Genomic DNA, 10,679 nt, shown 5'->3' on the forward strand with positions numbered 1-10,679 from the left:
GGTTCTTTTTCTGTTTTTCCCAGGGGGAACAGCAAGAAGGAGGACAAGACTAGCTTATCCCTAAAAGCCTTCCAAGCTAGAATCCACAGAATTACAAATTAACAGCATGGTCTTTGAGAGGAAGAGAAACTTTTTTTAAAAACAAGAATGTTAGAAAATGACATTGTTTTGATAACATAATGTAAACTGAACCATGAATCCACAAAAAGATGTGACGCTGCAGATACTCACTGCTAGCAGAGTGCTCACTAGGAGGAGTAGCCCAGTGGGGGTGCTTTAACTGCTCTGAGTAGTAAGCACTATGCAGGGTGGGATCCTGGAACTGCTGAAGGCCATTGACTTCTGTAGAACCAGGATTCCTTCTTGTGCTGGCTAGTAAGTGTTTGCAGAATTGGATTCAAGAAGAGCAGGGAACAATACAGAGTGTATTTTTTTATTATTATTATTTCCACTAAGTAAGAAATATAAATGAAATTAGATCATTTCTAGAAAAAAATCACTTCAGGTGACTTTTAGAGTAATCTAAGGAAATATGAGATGTTAACATAGCACTTTTGGTTCAGTAATATTGTATGCTTTTTATAAGTCAAAATTCATGACGTGTTTAATGTCATAATGACACCGGTAATATTGCCTTTTCTAAACAAACAAATACGCCTTATATTAAATGTATCCTTTTTTTTGTTCTGCATTGCGTATCCAAGTGCCTTCTAGTAACATGGCTAATGGAAGCTCTTAAAAAGAAAAAAAGCAAACATTATGAGCTTCTTGAAATGCATTTGAGATCATGTTGCCTTCTTTATTGATAAGAAAAATCATTCCCATTAAAGGAATCCTGTACCAATACATATACTGAGATTCTTAAGTGTTTTCCCACTTTTCCCTAAATGTGTCTTTTGATTATTAAAGTGGATTATAAAAGGGATAAATAAAAATGCATGCAAACAGTTAACTCAGCATGGAAAAAGGTGTTACAAAAATAAGGCTAGGTCTGAAAGCTTTTATATCAAAACATGCTTTGCTAATGTCTGGTACTAATGTGGAGTTGTCTGTAAATTATGTCAATTTTATAAGTCTAGTTTTGTATTCATAAAAGTTGTTTGCCTTTATCAACAAAAGTTGGAAAACAATTAGCCATGGAGTAGAAAAAAATGCGTTCAAAGTGCCTTAATTCTGCAGACCAAAGTTTCAGAGGAGTTATCTAATGTGCTTTTATACTTCTGTTTTGAAACAAATACTCAATAAAGAATTTGGCTGAACTGTGCTTGCTTTAATTTGTAAATTTTTTTTTTAATAGTAAAGCAAATTCTAGATATTCTTAAGCTTTTAGTGTAGTTGTTAGTTAAAAAATATGCTTTCACAGAAGCAAACCAATGCTTCCCTTTCTCACTTAGCACATGCTAATACACTTAAACTGTATCACTCTCCTTAAATACTATTAAAAACCTTCCCTAATTCCATAATCACATACCATGAGCGCTACTCCCTGAATGGGATTGATACACCTTGTAGCCTTACTGGGCTGTTGGACTCTCTCAAAAAGGCGACCTCAGAATCTACTGTCATAGTGCTTTGGTGGAAGGACAGCTTTTAACCCTGGTGAGAGCTAGACAGCGTTTAGGGGAGAATGAGAGCTCTTGGGACTGCCTAGAGGGTGAACTGAAGCTGTCGCCTCTCCTTGGGGCCTTTGACTGTCATAAAGTCATTAACTTTAATCTGCTTTCTTCACTGCTGTGCCACCATGAACTGTCAGTCAAGTAAGATTTTAAAGGACAGTAATTATGATAGGGGAGGAATGTGTCTGTGCTTTCCTCTCCCAAAAAAAGAGCAGCAGATGGGGAAGAAAATGGGATGGAACTGACAGATAAAGTATGTGCAGGAACAGGGGAGGAAGCAGAAGGAGGCAAGAAAATGGATTACAACCTATCCTGTGGCGGGGCTTTTTTAACTTTTCAAGTGGGAATAAATTTGTGACATATTAATTTTGGTGTATTTTCTGCTTTGATAACATTTTAAAGCCTCTGGTAGTCACTAAAATACCTTTCTGTCCTTCACCATTAATATAATCCAGGTGAAACACAACAATATATGAAGGGCACGCCTCCAGAGCCTGCAGTTCTCAATGGCAAGTACAGATCCATCTGTCTACAGACGCCTAGGTGCATTTGTCTGGAGGACTTAGCAGGACTTGTTTCTATCTTTTATGAAGACCTGGATTATAAAGTGCCCGTATGTCGCTGGAAGATACAGGTGGAGTGGTGAGTGAGACTGCTGAGCCCCTTTCTTCCATCGCTAGAAAAAAACCAGCTCTGATTTAATCGGGAAAGACTGTTCTTTCCAGGGAGGGCAGAATGATAACTCATTTCTGTATCCCAGCTGGTCAGAGAGAGGAAATACAGGAAGTATAATTTTTAAAGAGGAATCCTGGGAAAGACCTTTTTAAAACAAGGTGTTTATTGCTGTATTTTTTCCTTTTGCATTTTCATATGAATTGGGTATGGATAAGGTTGTCTTTGGAAAGGCTTATTCTGTAGTGCCAAGACCTTGGCAAAAGTGCATGTGACCACTGCAAGGCACACTCCTCCCGTACAAGTCTGCAGAAGCCCCAGGAGCATTTCCAAGATAGTGGATCTTCATGCATGTCCCAAATATGCCCTAACTCTATTGGGACAATACCTGAATGTGGACTCTTCTCCATCTCCAATCTTTGGAAAGGACTCTGAAAACACGAGCAAGGGAGATGTCATGCCACAATCCAAACAGAACCGAGTCTGGAACAAAACAGCTGTACATCAGATGTGTATTTATTATTTCTCCAGCTGCAGATCAGAGACATTACAGATGGAAAAGTCTTATTAGATCATGTTATTGATCTACTTGCCAAGGCTGGATTGTTCCCCACTGTTACAGTCCATAATGCTTTGCCCAGGCAAATGGTACCTTCCCACAGTAATTCTCTCACACCCTCCTCAGAGCCACTTTCCCATATTTTTTCCCCTTTCTGGCTTAGCTGCCATCGGACTAGGCAGGCATATTCCATCAATTACTCCTTCAGCAGAAAAGACAGCTGGTTTAGCTATAACGAGGATGAACATCCCTGTTAATGTGACAGTAATGAACTTGCTCATACTTTCCTGAAACATCTGTATGATTGGAGATCTATTTTGGTATTGAACAAACTATTGACTTTGATTTAGTTTGTGGATGGCCTCATAGGTCTGCCACTTTTTTTTTTTTTTTTTGCCTTCCTAATGATGCCATAATAGTTCAGGATAAGTGGTTCATAAAATCACAGAATCACAGAATGTTTAAGATTGGAAGGGACCTCTGGAGGTCATCTGGTCCAAACCCCCTACTCCAGCAGAGTCAGCTAGAGCTCTAAAAAACACTTAAAAACTCAGCTGCACTTGTGAAAAATTTCTTATTATCTGGAAATGTCCCTATATGTTTCCCTCCTTGTCCCAAAATTAAATGCATTTTTCAAACACCAGTGCAATGAGAAACTATTTCATGTAATTGTTGGCACTCCTCATGAATCAAGTAGAGTTATGTCAGTAGAAGTGTGGCAGCAGATGAGTATAAAATTCAGCATTCTTTTCAGTTTCATCACTGAAAATCTTACTGGTCTGAAATTCTTCATCCCCTGGCAGCCAGGATACCAGGGCTGCCCCCAGGAATTGGGCAGCAGAAAACCATTTCCAGTCATTTGGTTCTGGCACCTAGACCCTGAGATTCAAAGTTCAGAAAGCCCCTAGGCTTCTGATTTCACAGCCAGAACTGCCTGTGAGTAGGAGCACAGCTGACTGAAATAACAAGAGAAAATCAGGCTGTATTAGCTGATCATAGACAGATAATAAACCATATGTCCAAAGTATATGCATCTACAGTCTCTTTGCCAGGAATCTTTAGATTGTGTCTGCCTCATACATCCATACAGGCCATGTACACAGTTACCATGAATTTACCATGTGGATAGTTTTGTGCCGTTTGTAATTGTGTACTCAACTGTCTACTCAAATGTCAAAATTTGCAGCCCAGTTCTATAGTATGATTCAGATGAGCTTAGGACACCAACCAGTCACTCTGAAGTGCTAAGTGAAAAAAAAACCCCTCTAAATTTTATATAAGCAACCAGAGTCAGATGCTACTTATGTGCCTGTGGCCTAGGAATGCTAAAGAACCCAATAAATCCATTAATCATGGGCTCTCCTCCTGCTCAAGGATAGTTTTATGGTAGATTCTGTTTCAATAGTTAAAATACATTACACCGGCAATGATGACACCTTCAGCACTAAGATCCTAGACTCAGTGCTAAACAGCTCTTTTGGATCTTTTGTCTTCTCCCTATCCAAAATTCCAGGTCAGCAGGGATCATGACAGGGCTTAGTTGGTGACATTTATGACTCACCTTCTGGTATTGCTGACACACTGCCACCTAATCAGATTGTGAGGTTATGATCTAACACTTTGTGGTTTCTGTGTGAATGCTATTAAAATATTTTTGCAGGGGAAAATTGCCAAGTAAGGAGTAACAAACGTTGAAGATACAAACCAGACTTTTTGAATGTCTTCTATTCCTGGATGCTCTTTTATTCACTCATGGGTGGTGAGGCACTACCAGAAGCTGACCTGGCTCCACTCTCCTCCCCCTTGGTCACCGTGTCCGCCTCAGGGAAACCTCAGGGTGGGGAGGAAATCCCTGTATAACCCAGGATCACCTGAACATGAGGGTGATGGCATGACATACACAAGCCCAGCACCTTAGAAATACTCTCAGAACATGGAAGAACATCATGATCAGGTTAACTAACCTCATCCCTAGTACACAGCAGAGATTCCCCTACGTTCGTTTCTCTGCACTATTCAATGTGATAAACCGTTACTTCTGTAATTTAATTATTTATGTTTCCCACTATGATACCATTATTGCTTTTTTATTCTCTTTGTCACTTCCAAAAATCTATGGGAAAGCAAGAGATTTTTCTTTGGGCAATGGCTATAGCTGCAAGTAACAGATGAGGTTTCAGGTACACAAGCCCTTCGTCAGGGCTGAAGTGGAAGCACTCATTAACTGACCCACACAGTACCAGAAGAATAGGTCACTTAAGCTTAATTTGGGCGATGCAACCAGTATGGCTGGGACAAAGATTTTACCAGCTGTTTGATTAGAGACAGTAGGTGGATATTATCTAGGAGGAGACATCCTACCCCTGCAGACACCGGTGGGAATTTTGTCATTAATTTTAGTGGAGGCAGGATTACATCATAGTCTTGTTCCTTTCTTTTTGTACTGTCTCTCCAATCTTAATTTATTATATTACCTAAAGAGGAGGAGCTGTGGCTCTGAATCTGAATAAAACTTTTAAACACATGGTGTCAGTGGGTCGATATGTCAGATCGTCTTGCTCCTAGCACTCGCTAACTACAACAAAGGAAGCTGTGGGTGGGAGGTCCTGAAGGGTGGGTGGTTTGGATCTATGTCACTCTCCTCCCGGACTCAGAAACTGAGGTGGACGCCTAAATCTGTCACCTGCTCTACAGGAAATAGACAGATTATGGCTCACGGTCTTTACAGGGCCCAGGAAAAAGGAAGGTCTGTAGTTAAGACTATCACCTATACAAAGTTGCAGAATTGACTGGCCTTCAAATACCAGAAAGGGAGAAAGGGAACATTTGGGTTATGGTCTAAGATGCAGTTAGTTGAAACACAGCTTGATGTCAATTACTCATGTTCAGGGTTTTTTTTTGAGGGAATGACTGACTGAAACAGCAGGGTAACTGGGGAATCTGATTTACTTATGTTGCTTCTACCAAAGAAAGAGTATCTCTTTTGGATAACGGCATTCCAGAACTCCCTGAAACAGACCCAGCTATTTCACTCTTAGGATTTTTTTTTTCCTTCTAACCCAATCATCCTTTTCACCACATCAGATACCCTTAGCAGCTTGGTGGTACGTCACTTCTATGTTTCCAAGAATACTTGTAAGACATTAAGGTGATCATATCAGATTTCAGTCAGGTGATGGACAAGGAACAATTTATAAATACTGGATGCAGCCTGGTTATGGCAATTTTTATGGTGGGGTTAGGTAGGTTGAATGAATGGTGTTACAGAAAAAAAAAAAGTAAACAATATAGGATAACTGGAAAGCCACTAGTAAGCAGACTATACACTGTTTGTTTTGTATTTCTATGCAATCAAAAACTTATCTCAGCAGGTGTCTCTGAGTTCCCTGATTGTCCATTGCATAGAAGTGTTTGTCTACGCCTAGAGTTTCTTTGGAGCTCCTTCTAAGACAAAAATTGCCTATTGCCAGCCGATAGTTCACTCTGGGTCCTCAGTCTATAGGCACTACTGAGCTGGCATACAAGGTATGCTCCCTCTGCCCTATGTCCAAGTATCCAGTGGGCTTTCCAGCCTCAGTACCTCTTACGTGACTTCATACCGTATGCAATGACATTCATCACCTGCCCTCATTCAACTTCACATTGGTTTTGATACTCTGGACTGAAAGGCACAGACCAAAGAATTGCAAGGTTGAGAGAAAGCTTGGATTCATGCACTGTGTGGATGAGCAATCCACTGTAAAGGAAGCTGTCTCTGAACAACATGGATACAACCACTGTCCTCATACGGTACGGCATCCCTGAAGCAGATTCATTCACTTGTGTACGGCTACTAGCTAACAGCATAGTCAAAAAGCCTACAGGCTGAGAAAACACGTGGTTAGGCTTGATAAGAAAGCAGCACAAGGCTGTCCAGGCAATCACACAAGACCACACAGAGCTTCTTCTTGGAGACCTGCCTCGTTAAACATTACTATCTACTGCAGCTTTCAACACAATAGATGTTTGTCCATCTATTTTTTAACACTTTTCTCTTACACTAGACCTTCTTTCTGCTGTTAAAATTAAGCAATGCTTTGATTTGGAGAACATCACACATATATCTGAACTGGGCAACCTGGGAGAGCTTTGTCTTTCCAGACCTGAGGGCATGTTTGTGACAGTGTTACTGAAACTGGGACAAAACCTGAATGTACATGATCAACTCACAAGGCCAGGTTTTCCAATAGAAGGAAACCCAAATACACGTGCACGAGAACAGTGATGTGCTGTATCAGGTAAGCCAGTGTGGACAAGCAGGGGACCAAGACTTTGCAAAGACTGCAGATCCCACCCACGCGGTTAAAATCCATCTCTACCCACAAAAGCACAAAAGGAAGGGTCTTGGGGTGAAACGCAGCTGAAGAAGTTAGGTGACCAGAGCCTGGTCTAAGGATAGGTGAATCCTACAAGTCTGCACCAGAAGAGATGAAGACATGATGTTTGCTTGATTAGAGGGGTACTTTCAGGCACACTGTAATGTAGTCAGCCAGAGACATAGTAGAGACCACACATCCCAGATCATCCAGTACAATCTTCATATGCAGGGATACTTCCAACATACTGACAGAAAACTCTGGGGTAATATTTTGCCCTAGGCTTCTTTTGCCAGGATAGATTTTTAATACTGCAGCAAAAGAGAGGGAGGCAGAAACCACAGCACTGATCCCATCACTCATGGCAGGTTACATTGTATGATGTATGTCCCTATTGCTAAAGTCATATCTCCTTTCTCAAGCTTCACTTGGAAAACATATCTGTAACCTCTAATCTAGCTCAGCCTCAATATTGTTAGATTGCTTGTTTCATTATATTTTTTGTTAGTAGTTAGGTTGGACTCGATGCACAAGTTGGTCTGAGCTGAAAATGCACCATGCTTGGTGCTAGCTGAAATGGCAGTTTTGAGTGATTTACAGACTGGCATGAATGTGTTCATGTAAGCATTATCTAACACTTTCTGACTATTTCTACAAGCCAGTGGACGTGCAGCTGCTGGTGTGATCACCCTGCGTGCACTCCGCCTGCAGATACAGCCAGCCTGGACCACAAGAAAACCTTTGGCACACTAAGCTTGGGTAATAAGGCTTTCTGCCGTGCGTAAATCTGCGTGAGAGTGAAGCTCTCTATAGTGAATTCAATCTCCTTTTCAGTAAGTAACAAAAACACTTGAGTTGTCCAGGGGATATTTCATTTTCTAAATTGGGAATTTGTTTTGTCTCACTTGGCCTGAGTGAGTTTTCTTCACCCAAAAAAGGAAGAGACACTGTAATGAACGTAAGCCTGATGCAGAGAGTGAACAGTATTCGGCTATCTTCATCAAAGGCTTTTAAGGTATCCAGTGTCAGAATTAATCTTTAGTATTTAGACTTCATTGCCAAAACATTTAGACAGTCTCAATTTTTAACTAGCTGTAAAAATGTAAAAATGTTTGAAGGAGTGTTTATAATTTGAAATTGTATGAAGAAAGATAGCCAACATCGTATACACATAATTAATAATAAAAAAGCATTATATCTGTTGGTTTTGGTAAAGAGTATTATCTTCAGTGTAATAATAATAACAACAAATCCTCATGGCCTCAAAAAATACTTACAGGTCACAGATACAACTATTTTATATACACACTACATGTGCAAAAATTATGACCATGTGTGGTTCATGCCTCGTCCTATCTTGTTAAAGAGGAAAACTATAAAAGACATTGCTTGCCTTCTTATTTAAAGGAAAAGCTGAAGAATTCACAACATATGAGGTCTTCATATTGAGTAAGAGAGTATATACCACATGCAAAGAATAAGAAAAAGAAAAAAAGAAATCTCTGTTGCTCCAGAGAGAGAGGTCAGGAAGTTTCTATTATGTTTTTTTAATTGGCAGCCATGCTGTAAGGAATACTAGTTTCTACAAAGATGTGAAGAAGCCCCCAAGACTGTATATAGAAACTTTAGTCTAATGTAGATATCATAATGGACCAGTTTAGGAAATGTGCCATATTGGGACTTTTCACAATGTTATTTCTGGATATCAGCATTTTCCAAGGAGGGAAAATCTATTCATAGCAAAATTTTAAAATTATCCTCATGACCACAGGATTGCATTCAGTATAACAGGAAGATTCTGACATTTGGCATTTCATGATACCTGTTTTGAAGGACTGCAGAAAATTTAAGCACTTAGCTCTTACTGATGTTCAAATGATGGTCAAGCTCCAAGAGGTGTCTTCATTCCCCTTCAGCACAGGAAGCAAACACACAGACAGTGGAAACAAGATGAAATTGCTAACAAGTACTAAAAAACAATCCAACCATGCTGAGTGAATATCAGAAAAGGCAAGGCAAAAATCTAAATGAGAGTAATACTGTGAGAGTACCAGGATGCAATTTCTGAGTTCCTAAGCAGCAAACAGAGCAATGGAAGTGTTCGTCTATAGTCGCACTGAAAGGAAAAACTGCCAGCCAACCTGATGCTTTTTTTAATCTTTTGCAATAGTGCTCCCTGGGTAGGTCAGACTAGTTGCTATCAAAATTAACTCCAGTCACAAAGAACAAAGGTCTTTCTCTAGAGTAGAATGAAAAAATACTTTGAGAATTGAATGCCTTCAAATTGGTTGGATCTGATTAATTTCATTCTAGGAGAGAAAAGAAACTAACATAACCTTAGAAGAAAATGAGATTATCTTGAAGAATTTTTGGAGAAGGGTGAAGTACCAGAACTCTAGAAGTGTTTCTAAAAAGGGAGAAAACAGAAAATACAAATTTTCTGTCCTATTGATTGCATAGAATTCGGTCTGATCCTGGAAAAAGACTTCAATCCTGGAAAAGTTCTGGAGGAAGCAATCTTTTAGCACATAGTAAATAACAAAGAGAACCGCAACTGAGAGCATGGTTAATTATAAGTCATGTTAAAAAAATGTGGTTTTCTTCTAGGTAACAGATTTTTCTGGATACAAAGAAAGGTCCACATTAAAAATAGCATTACCACTAGTCTCTCGTAAGCTCTTTAAATGTTCCTAAAACAATTTGCCTATGTTACATATATAGTGTACAAAAAAAATGTAGGGTGGTGTGTTACATTGGAAAAGTTTTTATTGACATGCCTTTGAAATAATCTGCACTCATTCAGTCTCAGACTTACTGTTTTGCTAGGTATTAGGTATTATATGGGTAGCTAATGGACCATTTGAAAATATGTTTGTTTTGTCAAAGGCTAGTCTTAGCATGCACCCATTAGATCATACACATCCCTCGTACAGGTCAAATATTTTATTCTAAACCAAAAGCTCATCCAAATGTTATATTTAACCAAGTGTCTATTAGTTTACAGAATTAGATTGTAAATTTCACCAAGTACAATATTTCTTACACATTTTCTGGCACTTTCACTTCTATTCTCAGCTGGGAAAAAGCTAAATAGAGCACCTCATGGTAGTCAAATATTTCCTCTTTTCACACCAATACAAAATTCAGAGGCTAAGGAGAAAAATTCAAGCCACAAAAACACTGAAGAATTTTCGATTTAAGCTTGCCACTGAAAAACGAGAATGAACTCTTGATTTTTTTCTGGCATTCTGGCCCAGACACTGATGGTGGTGGGTGGGAGGGAAATGTATTCTGTGTTGTGAAGGGGAATGTTCTTCCGTACGGAGACGTCAGCTGGACATTGCTTCTGGTAAGTCTTGGGGGTTTTATTTAGCTTTTTCAAAGGAGGTCACTTTGTTAGAGGTTAACTGAAGCTCTGGTGGCTCTGTTTATACGAATTCTGGTAATTCCTTGGGAACCAGGAAGCTGGGACAGTCC

At 39.5% G+C, this 10,679-nt stretch overlaps 1 protein-coding gene across 20 annotated transcripts in view; it reads left to right on the top strand.

Annotated features, from left to right (window-relative positions):
* POSTN (periostin) overlaps positions 1 to 1,264 on the top strand; it is a 38,547-nt gene extending 37,283 nt beyond the window's left edge. For all 20 annotated transcript variants that reach the window (XM_075050512.1, XM_075050516.1, XM_075050517.1 and 17 more), the window contains one exon: positions 24 to 1,264. In XM_075050512.1, coding sequence (XP_074906613.1) covers positions 24 to 64 — 41 coding nt within the window. In that variant the 3' untranslated portion in view covers positions 65 to 1,264. The remainder of the gene's footprint in view (positions 1 to 23) is intronic.
* Positions 1,265 to 10,679: the final 9,415 nt, after the last annotated feature.

The sequence above is a fragment of the Buteo buteo genome, chromosome 18, assembly GCF_964188355.1.
Source record: "Buteo buteo chromosome 18, bButBut1.hap1.1, whole genome shotgun sequence".
NCBI lineage: Eukaryota > Metazoa > Chordata > Aves > Accipitriformes > Accipitridae > Buteo > Buteo buteo.